The sequence below is a fragment of the Dendrobates tinctorius genome, unplaced genomic scaffold (assembly GCF_039654945.1).
Source record: "Dendrobates tinctorius isolate UK_male_01 unplaced genomic scaffold, ASM3965494v1 ptg000403l, whole genome shotgun sequence".
Classification (NCBI taxonomy): domain Eukaryota; kingdom Metazoa; phylum Chordata; class Amphibia; order Anura; family Dendrobatidae; genus Dendrobates; species Dendrobates tinctorius.
In genome coordinates this window covers 397,663-412,322 of record NW_027362068.1, presented here as the reverse complement: position 1 = coordinate 412,322, position 14,660 = coordinate 397,663, and the positions used below count along the sequence as shown (strand labels likewise).

General features: G+C 49.7%; 1 protein-coding gene across 9 annotated transcripts in view; it reads left to right on the top strand.

Annotated features, from left to right (window-relative positions):
- Nucleotides 1-14,660, top strand: part of SLC35F5 (solute carrier family 35 member F5) — a 172,731-nt gene that overhangs the window by 141,257 nt on the left and 16,814 nt on the right. For all 9 annotated transcript variants that reach the window (XM_073563838.1, XM_073563840.1, XM_073563833.1 and 6 more), the window contains 2 exons: nt 12,065-12,219; nt 12,338-12,428. In XM_073563838.1, the coding sequence (XP_073419939.1) occupies nt 12,065-12,219; nt 12,338-12,428 (246 nt within the window). The remainder of the gene's footprint in view (nt 1-12,064; nt 12,220-12,337; nt 12,429-14,660) is intronic.

Here is a 14,660-nt window from a genome sequence, read left to right as displayed (position 1 = left end):
TCTATGGATGTAGATGAGGACAGTGAAGCCCCCCGGAGGTGGAGGTGGGGGGCACATAGTTTCCTCCATATTAATGTCTATGGATGTAGATGAGGACAGTGAAGCCCCCCGGAGGTGGATGTGGGGGGCACATAGTTTCCTCCATATTAATGTCTATGGATGTAGATGAGGACAGTGAAGCCCCCCGGAGGTGGATGTGGGGGGCGCATACTTTCCTCCATATTAATGTCTATGGATGTAGATGAGGACAGAGAAGCCCCCGGAGGTGGATGTGGGGGGCACATACTTTCCTCCATATTAATGTCTATGGATGTAGATGAGGACAGAGAAGCCCCCGGAGGTGGATGTGGGGGGCACATACTTTCCTCCATATTAATGTCTATGGATGTTGATGAGGACAGTGAAGCCCCCCGGAGGTGGATGTGTGGGGCACATACTTTCCTCCATATTAATGTCTATGGATGTAGATGAGGACAGAGAAGCCCCCGCAGGTGGATGTGGGTGGCACATACTTTCTCCATATTAATGTCTATGGATGTAGATGAGGACAGAGAAGCCCCCGCAGGTGGATGTGGGTGGCACATACTTTCTCCATATTAATGTCTATGGATGTAGATGAGGACAGTGAAGCCCCCGGATGTGGATGTGGGGGGCACATACTTTCCTCCATATTAATGTCTATGGATGTAGATGAGGATAGTGAAGCCCCCGGAGGTGGATGTGAGGGGCACATACTTTCTCAATATTAATATCTATGGATGTAGATGAGGACAGTGAAGCCCCCGGAGGTGGATGTGGGGGGCACATACTTTACTCCATATTAATGTCTATGGATGTAGATGAGGACAGTGAAGCCCCCCGGAGGTGGATGTGGGGGGCACATACTTTCCTCCATATTAATGTCTATGGATGTAGATGAGGACGGAGAAGCCCCCGGAGGTGGATGTGGGGGGCACATGCTTTCCTCCATATTAATGTCTATGGATGTAGATGAGGACGGAGAAGCCCCCGGAGGTGGATGTGGGGGGCACATGCTTTCCTCCATATTAATGTCTATGGATGTAGATGAGGACGGAGAAGCCCCCGGAGGTGGATGTCGGGGGCACATGCTTTCCTCCATATTAATGTCTATGGATGTAGATGAGGACGGAGAAGCCCCCGGAGGTGGATGTGGGTGGCACATACTTTCTCCATATTAATGTCTATGGATGTAGATGAGGACAGAGAAGCCCCCGGAGGTGGATGTGGGGGGCACATACTTTCTCCATATTAATGTCTATGGATGTAGATGAGGACAGAGAAGCCCCCGCAGGTGGATGTGGGTGGCACATACTTTCTCCATATTAATGTCTATGGATGTAGATGAGGACAGAGAAGCCCCCGCAGGTGGATGTGGGTGGCACATACTTTCTCCATATTAATGTCTATGGATGTAGATGAGGACAGTGAAGCCCCCGGAGGTGGATGTGGGGGGCACATACTTTCCTCCATATTAATGTCTATGGATGTAGATGAGGATAGTGAAGCCCCCGGAGGTGGATGTGAGGGGCACATACTTTCTCAATATTAATGTCTATGGATGTAGATGAGGACAGTGAAGCCCCCGGAGGTGGATGTGGGGGGCACATACTTTCCTCCATATTAATGTCTATGGATGTAGATGAGGACAGTGAAGCCCCCCGGAGGTGGATGTGGGGGGCACATAGTTTCCTCCATATTAATGTCTATGGATGTAGATGAGGACGGAGAAGCCCCCGGAGGTGGATGTGGGGGGCACATGCTTTCCTCCATATTAGTGTCTATGGATGTAGATGAGGACGGAGAAGCCCCCGGAGGTGGATGTGGGGGGCACATGCTTTCCTCCATATTAATGTCTATGGATGTAGATGAGGACGGAGAAGCCCCCGGAGGTGGATGTCGGGGGCACATGCTTTCCTCCATATTAATGTCTATGGATGTAGATGAGGATGGAGAAGCCCCCGGAGGTGGATGTGGGTGGCACATACTTTCTCCATATTAATGTCTATGGATGTAGATGAGGACAGAGAAGCCCCCGGAGGTGGATGTGGGGGGCACATACTTTCTCCATATTAATGTCTATGGATGTAGATGAGGACAGAGAAGCCCCCGGAGGTGGATGTGGGTGGCACATACTTTCTCCATATTAATGTCTATGGATGTAGATGAGGACAGTGAAGCCCCCGGAGGTGGATGTGGGGGGCACATACTTTCCTCCATATTAATGTCTATGGATGTAGATGAGGACAGTGAAGCCCCCGGAGGTGGATGTGGGGGGCACATACTTTCCTCCATATTAATGTCTATGGATGTAGATGAGGACGGAGAAGCCCCCGGAGGTGGATGTGGGGGGCACATGCTTTCCTCCATATTAATGTCTATGGATGTAGATGAGGACGGAGAAGCCCCCGGAGGTGGATGTGGGGGGCACATGCTTTCCTCCATATTAATGTCTATGGATGTAGATGAGGACAGAGAAGCCCCCGGAGGTGGATGTGGGGGGCACATACTTTCTCCATATTAATGTCTATGGATGTAGATGAGGACAGAGAAGCCCCCGGAGGTGGATGTGGGGGGCACATACTTTCTCCATATTAATGTCTATGGATGTAGATGAGGACAGTGAAGCCCCCGGAGGTGGATGTGGGGGGCACATACTTTCCTCCATATTAATGTCTATGGATGTAGATGAGGACGGAGAAGCCCCCGGAGGTGGATGTGGGGGGCACATGCTTTCCTCCATATTAATGTCTATGGATGTAGATGAGGACGGAGAAGCCCCCGGAGGTGGATGTGGGGGGCACATGCTTTCCTCCATATTAATGTCTATGGATGTAGATGAGGACAGAGAAGCCCCCGGAGGTGGATGTGGGGGGCACATACTTTCTCCATATTAATGTCTATGGATGTAGATGAGGACAGTGAAGCCCCCTGGAGGTGGATCTGGGGGGCACATACTTTCCTCCATATTAATGTCTATGGATGTAGATGAGGACGGAGAAGCCCCCGGAGGTGGATGTGGGGGGCACATACTTTCTCCATATTAATGTCTATGGATGTAGATGAGGACGGAGAAGCCCCCGGAGGTGGATGTGGGGGGCACATGCTTTCCTCCATATTAATGTCTATGGATGTAGATGAGGACGGAGAAGCCCACGGAGGTGGATGTGGGGGGCACATTCTTTCCTCCATATTAATGTCTATGGATGTAGATGAGGATGGAGAAGCCCCCGGAGGTGGATGTGGGGGGCACATACTTTCTCCATATTAATGTCTATGGATGTAGATGAGGACGGAGAAGCCCCCAGAGGTGGATGTGGGGGGAACATACTTTCTCCATATTAATGTCTATGGATGTAGATGAGAACAGAGAAGCCCCCGGAGGTGGATGTGGGGGGCACATACTTACTCCATATTAATGTCTATGGATGTAGATGAGGACAGAGAAGCCCCCGGAGGTGGATGTGGGGGGCACATACTTTCTCCATATTAATGTCTATGGATGTAGATGAGGACAGAGAAGCCCCCTGAGGTGGATGTGGGTGGCACATACTTTCTCCATATTAATGTCTATGGATGTAGATGAGGACAGTGAAGCCCCCGGAGGTGGATGTGGGGGGCACATACTTTCCTCCATATTAATGTCTATGGATGTAGATGAGGATGGAGAAGTCCCCGGAGGTGGATGTGGGGGGCACATACTTTCTCCATATTAATGTCTATGGATGTAGATGAGGACAGAGAAGCCCCCAGAGGTGGATGTGGGGGGAACATACTTTCTCCATATTAATGTCTATGGATGTAGATGAGGACAGTGAAGCCCCCGGAGGTGGATGTGGGGGGCACATACTTTCTCTATATTAATGTCTATGGATGTAGATGAGGACAGTGAAGCCCCCGGAGGTGGATGTGGGGGGCACATACTTTCTCCATATTAATGTCTATGGATGTAGATGAGGATGGAGAAGCCCCCGGAGGTGGATGTGGGGGGCACATACTTTCTCCATATTAATGTCTATGGATGTAGATGAGGACAGAGAAGCCCCCGGAGGTGGATGTGGGGGGAACATACTTTCTCCATATTAATGTCTATGGATGTAGATGAGGACAGAGAAGCCCCCGGAGGTGGATGTGGGGGGCATATACTTTCCTCCATATTAATGTCTATGCATGTAGATGAGGACAGAGAAGCCCCCGGAGGTGGATGTGGGGGGCACATACTTTCTCCATATTAATGTCTATGGATGTAGATGAGGACAGTGAAGCCCCCCGGAGGTGGATGTGGGGGGCACATACTTTCTCCATATTAATGTCTATGGATGTAGATGAGGACAGAGAAGCCCCCGGAGGTGGATGTGGGGGGCACATACTTTCTCCATATTAATGTCTATGGATGTAGATGAGGACAGAGAAGCCCCCGGAGGTGGATGTGGGGGGCACAGTAGTTTGACAATAAATGGCTTCACCCGACCACTAACCATGAGTGGAGAAAAAGTTTTGTGTTATCATTCATATTCTCTGAAAATAGGCCAAGAAAGCAAAAATTCTGCTGGGGTATGTAAACTTTTGAGCACAACTGTGTATATTGTGACTGTAACTGGCACAGTGTATGAAGGGAGCTACGTGCTACTGCATATTCTACAGTCAGTCATGTAGAACCAGATTGTTTTTGCCTCCAGCACGCTAAGTGCTGAGAGGGTTAATGTTACAATGGGCTGGTTTTATGTGAGGACCCACAGAGTGGGAGGGAGGGTGTTCACTGTATCCCTTCTTGCAGAGCCAACACCAACGTGTACTAGCAGGACCTGCGGTGATGTCACGATCATGTGATCATCACATGGTCCTGGTTAAATACATCGACATGAGAGACAGTCTGTGGTGTGTGTTGGGAGGTGGAACATTCCCACGTGGCTCCAGGAGGAGCAGAGGACAATGCCAGGTGTCTGACGGTGGAAACTGCAGAGAAAAGGACTCTGTTGCACTTTGTTTTGTCTTCCGTTAAGCCAGGAAGACTCTGCTTTTGTTTTTTGAAACCTGCCTTGGTCTGTGCTGACTTTAATAAACACTGCTGTTTCACGATGAAAGTGTTCCTGTGTCTACCTGAAGAAGCAGCTAAGTGTGTCAAACTCTCACACGTGGTGTTTTGAGTGTGGGCAGCGTTCCAGGAACACGCATAGAGGCTGAGAACAACTGCATGTCCTGGGTGAAATCCATTCAGAGCGAGACGTCGGACAGCATGGAAGAGCTTGTGAAGCATCTCGTCCATGTACAGCAGCAACATCAGCTCACCAGTCAACAGCAGCATGCGGCGCAGCAGGAGACGAATAAGCTGTTAGCACAGCAGCTTCAACAGCAGCAGCGACAGCAGCAGGAGGCGCTAATGCGGCAAATGGAGCTCCTCGCAGAGGCGGTTCGTGTAAGGCCGGCGGTCTCCTCTCCGTCTTCAGGTGATGATGCACACGTCTGGAAAACTGTAAGACGAGCCATACAAAAAATGATCCTGGGGATGTTGTCGAAGCCTCTTTGACTGTGTTCGAGCGGGTAGTGGAGCGTGACAAGCGACCTCCAGAGCAGTGGCCAGAGGTGCTAGCCCCCTATTTGACTTGTGAACTCCAAAAGACATATTACGACTTAGCCGTCCAGGATGCCAAAGAGTATAGCAAATTAAAAACTGAAATTCTGACGCTGCTGGAAATGACAATGTCTGTAAGGGCTCAGCGAGTCCACCGCTGGGTGTATGCTGGTGACAAACCTCCACGCTCCCAGATGTTTGATCTGTTGCACCTGGTTCAAAAGTGGCTGCAGCCAGAGACTTCCACTCCAGCCCAGATGGTTGAGCGTGTGGTGATGGACAGATTAGGCCTCTCCCTCCCCAGGCCAATACAGACCTGTTTTGCCCAGGGCGACCCCTAGAATGCAGATGACTTGGTCGGCCTGGTTGAGAGATACCAGGTTGTGGAGAAATCCCTGGGGAGACAAGACATCGCTACTTCCCCGTACTGGGACACCCAAAAGTGGGCGGGCTCACCATGGAGGGTGGCTGGACCCACAACTGGGGGGCGTCCCAATTCTGCTGAGTGGTCCCCTAAGGCTGTTGTGAAGGATGTGGTCTGTTGGCAGTGTCACAATCCTGGACACATAGTCGCCCGGTGTCATATGTCCCCTGAACCTATGGACTGCAGCCTAGGCAGGCGCTGTTCCTATTATGCCTATCTGGCCTGCAGTGTGAACAGCCAACCCAGCGAGGTTGACAGTCCACATTACCCGTAATGGAGTAATGGTTCTGGAACTATTGCACTCTGGAAGTCTGGTGACCCTAATCAGCGCTACACTCTCCCACTATTTAATCATTAACAAGTTTGTGGGTGTCCGCTGCACACACGGAGATGCCAAGGACTGCCCTGTAGCCCACGTAACCATGTGAACAGACTGTGACGATAAGTCCCATGAGGTTGGGATAGTAAAAGACTTAATCCATCCTGTCATCCTGAGGCTGGGATTTTGCTCTGCTTTGGAACTTGTGGGGAAAAAAAGGGCTGTACAGAATGTCCGGGTCAAAAGACAGGCCTCTCTGAAGCCGACTCCTTCAAAATCAGGGTGAAAGTTTCCCATATGCGTCCTCGCTGGAAAGGAGGACAAGACTGTAACATAGGTGCCCAAAGAGATCTTTGGGACTGCACAACTTCGGGATCTTACATTGAAGGGGGCATTTGAGAATGTGTCTGTATGTAACGGAGTTGCTCAAGAGCCGGGGGCTGACACCAGGTTCCCTCATTTTGCAGTACATGACGAGTTATTGCATCGGGTGACCAAACTGAGGGGAGGAGTGATAGTGGAGCAGTTGTTAGTTCCAGCACCCTACCGACGGAGGGTTTTAGACATGGCCCATTTGCATGTTTTGGGTGGACATATGGGAGTGGAGAAAACTCAGGAAAGAGTGTTACAGAGGTTCTGTTGGCCAGGGTGTTACCAAGAGATCCTGATTTATTGTAGGTCCTGCCCCATCTGTAAAATAACTGCTCCTACTTCTCACTTCCGAAGCCCCTTAGTTCCCTTACCTGTGATAGAGATCCCCTTTGATAGGATTGCTATGGACCTGGTGGGTCCCCTCGTTAAATCAGCACGCAGCTATCAGTATATCTTAGTGGTCATGGACTACGTGACCCTGTACCCAGAAGCAATGCCACTGAGTAACACTTCAGCTAAAGGTACTGTCACACTTGGCGATGTACCAGCGATCCCGACCAACGATATGACGCGGTCAGGATCGCTGGTACATCGCTAAGTGGTCGCTAGTGAGCTGCCACACAGGCAGATCTCACCAGTGTCATCGCTGGGGACGGGGGTTGCTACTTACCTGTCACACTAGGCGATCCTGCGTCCTCCCGCCCGGCTCCACGCTCGTCTCTCCACAGGAAGCGCCGCAGGAAGCTGACGACGAGAAACAGTCCTGGACGTTCTCGCGCGATCAGCGATAACCAGCGGGGGAGCGGGTCGTAGGTAAGTATCAGACACAGCGATATTGCTAGCAATATCGCTATAACGTCACAAGTTATAGCGATATTGCTAGCGATATCGCTTAGTGTTACAGTACCTTTAGAGTATCGCCCAAGAGCTTGTCCATATATTTTCCGAGGACCTGTTTGCCCAAGGAGATTTTGACAGACCAGGGGACCCCGTTCATGAGCAAAGTGATGCGAGAGCTGTGTAGAGTCCACCAGATCGCACAGCTACGAACCTCCGTTTACCATCCGCAGATCGATGGGCTGGAGGAGCGGTTCAACAAGACCTTGAAGGCCATGCTCAAGAGGGTTGAGGAGAAGGATGGTTGGAACTGGGACTATCTGCTCCCATTCTTGCTCTTTTCTATCAGAGAAGTCCCACAGACCTCCACTGGCTATTCGCTGTTCGAGTCCCTGTACGGCCGACATCCGCGAGGGCTACTGGACATCGCCAAGGAAACCTGGGAAGCTAAGGTCACGTCGAACCGGAGTGTCATTGAGCATGTCGCCCAACTGCAAGAAAGGATGGCACACGTATTGCTTATTGTAAGGGAACATCTTTTCCAGGCACAGAAGGCCCAAGGGAGGGTATACAAACGATCAGTGAGGCTAAGGCAATTCCAGCACGGCGACTGCGTGCTAGTACTTATCTCTAAAGTGGAGAGAAAATTCTTGGCAAAGTGACAAGGCCCGTATGAGATCGTGGAAAAACTTGAGGATGGAAATTACAAGGTACATGTCACGGCTCCCAGGTGTAACTGCTGCGGGGAGTACCCCCCTCTTAAAGAGGGGCCACTGAACCCCCAGGCTTCTCAGGGTATCTGGCATGAAAGGCCGGGACCAGTTGTTTAGCATGCACAGAACTGGCCAGAACCCATGACCGATCCTCAAGGGAATATCCCTTCCTCCAATGTATTAGGTACTGAAGCCTCCGGCGCACCCACCGGGAGTCAATAATGCTCCCTACCTCGTACTCCAGCTGACCATCTACCAACACTGGCAGAACATCGGATGAGGAATCTTCCCTAACCATCCCCACAGACTTTAATAGAGACCTGTGGAAGACATTAGATATTTTGAAGGAGGTGAGCAACTGTAATCTGTAGGCCACTGGGTTGATCACCTTCACAATTTTGTACGGACCAATAAACCTCTGGCCCAGCTTCATAGAGGGTATCTTAAGCTTGATATTACGGGTGGACAACCACACCTTCTCCCCTACTGCCAACATCGGAGCTGGCCCCCTCCTCCTGTTCCCAAATTGTTTGTACCTTATCTGGGCTTTAGATATGTTCCCCTGAACCTCCCTCCAAAGAGTTCTCAAATGTTGTATCATGCCCTTGGCACCAGGACAACCTGAATCCATACGGGAAAACTCCCCAAACTGTGAGTTAAATCCATAGTTGACCTGAAGGGTGACTTTCCAGTAGACTGTTTTCATACGACAGTTGAACGCAAATTCTGCCATGGGCAATACCTCACACCAGTCCTCCTGTCTGGAAGAGGCCAGGCATCTCAGAATTTGCTTCATTGACTGGTTCGTGCGTTCAGACTCCGGGTGATAAGCAGAGGAAAATGATAACGTGATCCCCAACTTCTTACAAATCGCTCTCCAAAACCTGGCCACAAATTGCACACCCCTGTCCGACAGCACATTCACAGGCACTCCATGCAACCAAACTATGTGCTGTATAAATAAGTGGGGCAGGGTTTAAGCACACGGTAATGCGGGCAATGGTACAAAGTGGGCTTGTTTGGAGAACCTATCCAACAACACCCATACTACAGAGTTGCCCCTGAAAGGGGGAAGATTAGAGATAAAATCCATGGACAGATGTGTCCTTGGTCTATCCGGAATTGGCAAAGGCACCAATTCCCCGGCCGGGCCTGAGAGTAGTTAGAGTGGGCGCACACCCCACATGTATTCACAAACCTTTTAATATCAGTAACCACAGACGGCCACCAAAATCCCCTAGCCACTGCCTCCCAGGTAGCTGCCATCCCAGGGTGAGCACTTAACACAGAATCATGAAATTCCTGCAGGAGTGTGAGACGGAAATGTTTGGGTACAAACAATTTATCTGGGGGTTTACTCCTGGGAGCCTGTACTTGTGCTTCCAGAATCCCTCTCTGTAACTCAGATGAGACTTCTGCAACCACCACTCCCGTTTGAAGAATAGAGGAAGGAGGTTCTGGAGGCGACACAGAATCAAAGCTTCGGGATAAGGCATCCGCCTTTACATTTTTAGAACCCGGATAGTGAGGGTGATCAATGAGTGGAACAGGCTGCCACGAGAGGTTGGGAGTTCTCCTTCAATGGAAGTCTTCAAACAAAGGCTGGACAGACATCTGTCTGGGATGATTTAGTGAATTCTGCTTTGAGCAGGGGGTTGGACCAGATGGCCCTGGAGGTCCCTTCCTACTCTAACATTCAAGGTTTCTAAGCCATTTCCACTTCCTGCAGACTTCAACTCAAAAATATTTACTGAATCTGCACATTCCTTAATCAAGAATCTGCAAAAACCCTAGTGTGTGCCCTCATCATCTCCCGCAATGACTACTGCAGCATCCTGTTTTGTGGATACCCCTCTTAAGCCCCCGTTACACACTGCGATATCGCTAGCAATATCGCTGTAAAGTCACCGATTTTGTGACGTTATAGCGATATTGCTGCATGTGATACTTACCTCCGACCGGCTCCCCCGCTGGTTATCGCTGATCACGCGAGAAGCTGCTGGACCATTCCTCGTCGGCCACTTCCTGCGGCGCTTCCTGTGGCGCCGACGAGCGACGCGTGGAGCCGGGCGGGAGGAAGCAGGATCGCCTAGTGTGACAGGTAAGTAACGACCCCCGTCCACAGCGATGTCGCTGGTGAGATCTGCCTGTGTGGCAGCCCACTAGCGACCACCTAGCGATTCACCAGCGATCCTGACCGCGTCATATCACTGGTCGGGATCGCTGGTGAGTCGCTAGGTGTAACGGTACCCTAACACTCTCGCACCTCTTCAGTCTATTTTAACTCTGCTGCCTGACTAATCCATTTATACCTCCGCTATTCCCCGGCCTCACATCTCTGTCAATCCCTGCACTGGCTGCGCATTACACAGAGACTCCAGTTCAAAACCCTAACCATGGCATACAAAGCCATTCATAACCTGTCTCCTCAACACATCTGTGACATAAGGCCCCGTCTCACTAAGCGATCTCGGTAGAGAGATCGCTGCTGAGTCACAACTTTTGTGACGTAACAGCGATCTCACCAGCGAGATCGCTATGTGTGACAGTGATCCGCGAGCGGCCCCGCTGCCGGTATCACTGATCGCTGGAAGAAACCTCTGGACATTTCTTTGGTCGCTGGTCTCCCGCTGGCCAGCACGCATCGCTGTGTGTGACAGGCGGGAGACCAGCGATCAGGTGTAAAAAATAATAAAAAAAAATATAGTTATTCTCACCTTCCGACGTCCTGTTCAGCCATCCGGCCTCTCTCCACGCTCCGGTCCCAGTGATCCTTTGCATGAATGACCGCGAGATGTCACGGTCTCGAGGGATAACAAAGTCTCGCGGTCATTCATGCAAAGGATCACTGGGACCGGAGCGTGGAGAGAGGCCGGATGGCTGAACGGACGTCGGAAGGTGAGAATAACTATATTTTTTATTTTTTTTATTATTTTTTACAGCGATGGCCAGCGATGCCGCACGCTCGGCATCGCTGTGCTGATCGCTGGTGAAGCTGTCTGTGTGACAGCTCACCAGCGATCACATAGCGACTTACTAGCGATCCTGACACCTTGATATCGGTGTCGGGATCGCTGGTAAGTCGCTTAGTGTGACGGGGCCTTTAGTCTTCTAGTACTTACCTGCACGCAGCCTCTAATCCTCATAAGATCATCTTCTCTACTCCCTTTTATCTCCTCACAATCACATACAAGATTTCTCCTGTGCATCACCCATACTCTGGAACGCTGTACTCCAACATGTCAGACTCTCATCGACCCTGGAAACCTTCAGAAGGAACCTGAAGACTGACCTCTTCTGGCAAGCCTTCAAGCTAGAGTATCCATCGTTCCACTGTACCAACTCTCCCCTCACCTACTGTATCCCATCCCCTGTAGACTGGGAGCCCTTGCGGGCAGGGTCCTCTCTCCTCTTGTACCAGTTGTGAATTGTATTGTTTAAGATTATTGTACTTTTATATTATGTATACCCCTCCTCACATGTAAAGCGCCATGGAATAAATGGTGGTATAATAATACAGATCCCGGCCGGTGATGGGTTGCGCATATATGGATCGTGGCCAGTGACGGGGCCGCACATATACGGGTCCCGGCCGTTGACTGGCCAAGCACATACGGATGCGCTCCTTTTGTAACTGCTGAACGATATGTTACTCTATGATGTCTCCATCGTTTGTACCTGTCCGCGTTTATTGTACAGCGAGACGGAATATGTTGGCGCTCTACAGTAGATATAACAGTATTATGACTACTTCTACCAGGCATGATTTTACACCATGGGATAACTGGGCTGCCTTTGCCTTGTTGCAGGTGAGCTTCTCCTGGGTTTTCTTCGCTGGTGCTCTTCCGGTTTTCATCTCTTTTTTCATTGTGACTCTCCTGTGTCATTATAATAACTGGGATCCCGTCATGGTGGCCGTACGCAGGATCTTTGCCATTCTATGCAGGAAGCATCGGACGCTGAGGTACGTTCCGAACACAGCGCCATTGTATCATGGTAGTGGATGAATTTATGCCATTGCAGGAGAAATTAGCCGTGAAGCTGTTGGCTAATCACAAAGTAATCACCTTCCTCTATTCCAGGACTTCAGAGGACGAGGAGCAGAGTGAAAGTCTGATCTCTCTGCACAACCTCTGCCCGGACGAGGGATCCACTAGCTGCTCCTCACCTGGGGTATATACATAGGGAATCTACTGTACAGTCACCCTACAGTGATCATATGTAGTCCTCTGACCATAACCTACCTCACACACATAATCTCTCCTCTCCATACATCTCTGTCCTAATCTCCTGATACCCCCCACACATAATCTCCAGAATATAACCTGTCCTCTCCATACATCTCTGCCCTAATCTCCTGATACCCCCACACATAATCTCCAGTATATAACCTGTCCTCTCCATACATCTCTGCCCTAATCTCCTGATACCCCCCACACATAATCTCCAGTATATAACCTGTCCTCTCCATACATCTCTGCCCTAATCTCCTGATACCCCCACACATAATCTCCAGTATATAACCTGTCCTCTCCATACATCTCTGCCCTAATCTCCTGATACCCCCCACACATAATCTCCAGAATATAACCTGTCCTCTCCATACATCTCTGCCCTAATCTCCTGATACCCCCCACACATAATCTCCGGTATATAACCTGTCCTCTCCATACATCTCTGCCCTAATCTCCTGATACCCCCCACACATAATCTCCAGAATATAACCTGTCCTCTCCATACATCTCTGCCCTAATCTCCTGATACCCCCACACATAATCTCCAGTATATAACTTGTCCTCTCCATACATCGCTGTCCTAATCTCTTGATACCTCCCACACATAATCTCCAGTATATAACCTGTCCTCTCCATACATCTCTGCCCTAATCTCTTGATACCCCCACACATAATCCCCAGTATATAACTTGTCCTCTCCATACATCTCTGCCCTAATCTCTTGATACCCCCACACATAATCCCCAGTATATTACCTGTCCTCTCCATACATCTCTGCCCTAATCTCTTGATACCCCCACACATAATCTCCAGTATATAACTTGTCCTCTCCATACATCTCTGCCCTAATCTCTTGATACCCCCACACATAATCCCCAGTATATTACCTGTCCTCTCCATACATCTCTGCCCTAATCTCTTGATACCCCCACACATAATCCCCAGTATATTACCTGTCCTCTCCATACATCTCTGCCCTAATCTCTTGATACCCCCACACATAATCCCCAGTATATTACCTGTCCTCTCCATACATCTCTGCCCTAATCTCTTGATACCTCCCCACACATAATCTCCAGTATATAACCTGTCCTCTCCATACATCGCTGTCCTAATCTCCTGATACCCCCCACACATAAACCCCAGTATATAACCTGTCCTCTCCATACATCTTTGCTCTAATCTCCTGATACCCCCCCACACATAATCTCCAGTATATAACCTGTCCTCTCCATACATCTCTGCCCTGATACCTCCTCACACATAATCTCCAGTATATAACCTGTCCTCTCCATACATCTCTGTTCTAATCTCCTGATACCTCCCCACCCATAATCTCCAGTATATAACCTGTCCCCTCCATACAGCTCTCCCCTAATCTCCTGATACCCCCCCACACATAATCTCCAGTATATAACCTGTCCTCTCCATACATCTCTGCCCTAATCTCCTGATACCGCAACACATAATCTCCAGTATTTAACCTGTCCCCTCCATACCTCTCTACCCTAATCTCCTGATACCCCCCACACACAATCTCCACTATATAACCTGTCCTCTCCATACATCTCTGCCCTAATCTCCTGATACCTCCTCACACACAATCTCCAGTATATAACCTGTCCTCTCCATACATCTCTGCCCTAATCTCCTGATACCACCACACATAATCCCCAGTATATAACCTGCCCTCTCCATACATCTCTGCCCTAATCTCCTGATACCCCTCCACACATAATCCCAGTATATAACCTGTCCTCTCCATACATCTCTGCCCTAATCTCCTGATACCTCCTCACACATAATCCCCAGTATATAACCTGTCCTCTCCATACATCTCTGCCCTAATCTCCTGATACCACCACACATAATCCCCAGTATATAACCTGTCCTCTCCATACATCTCTGCCCTAATCTCCTGATACCCCTCCACACATAATCCCCAGTATATAACCTGTCCTCTCCATACATCTCTGCCCTAATCTCCTGATACCACCACACATAATCCCCAGTATATAACCTGTCCTCTCCATACATCTCTGCCCTAATCTCTTGATACCCCCACACATAATCCCCAGTATATAACCTGTCCTCTCCATACATCTCTGCCCTAATCTCTTGATACCCCCACACATAATCTCCAGTATATAACTTGTCCTCTCCATACATC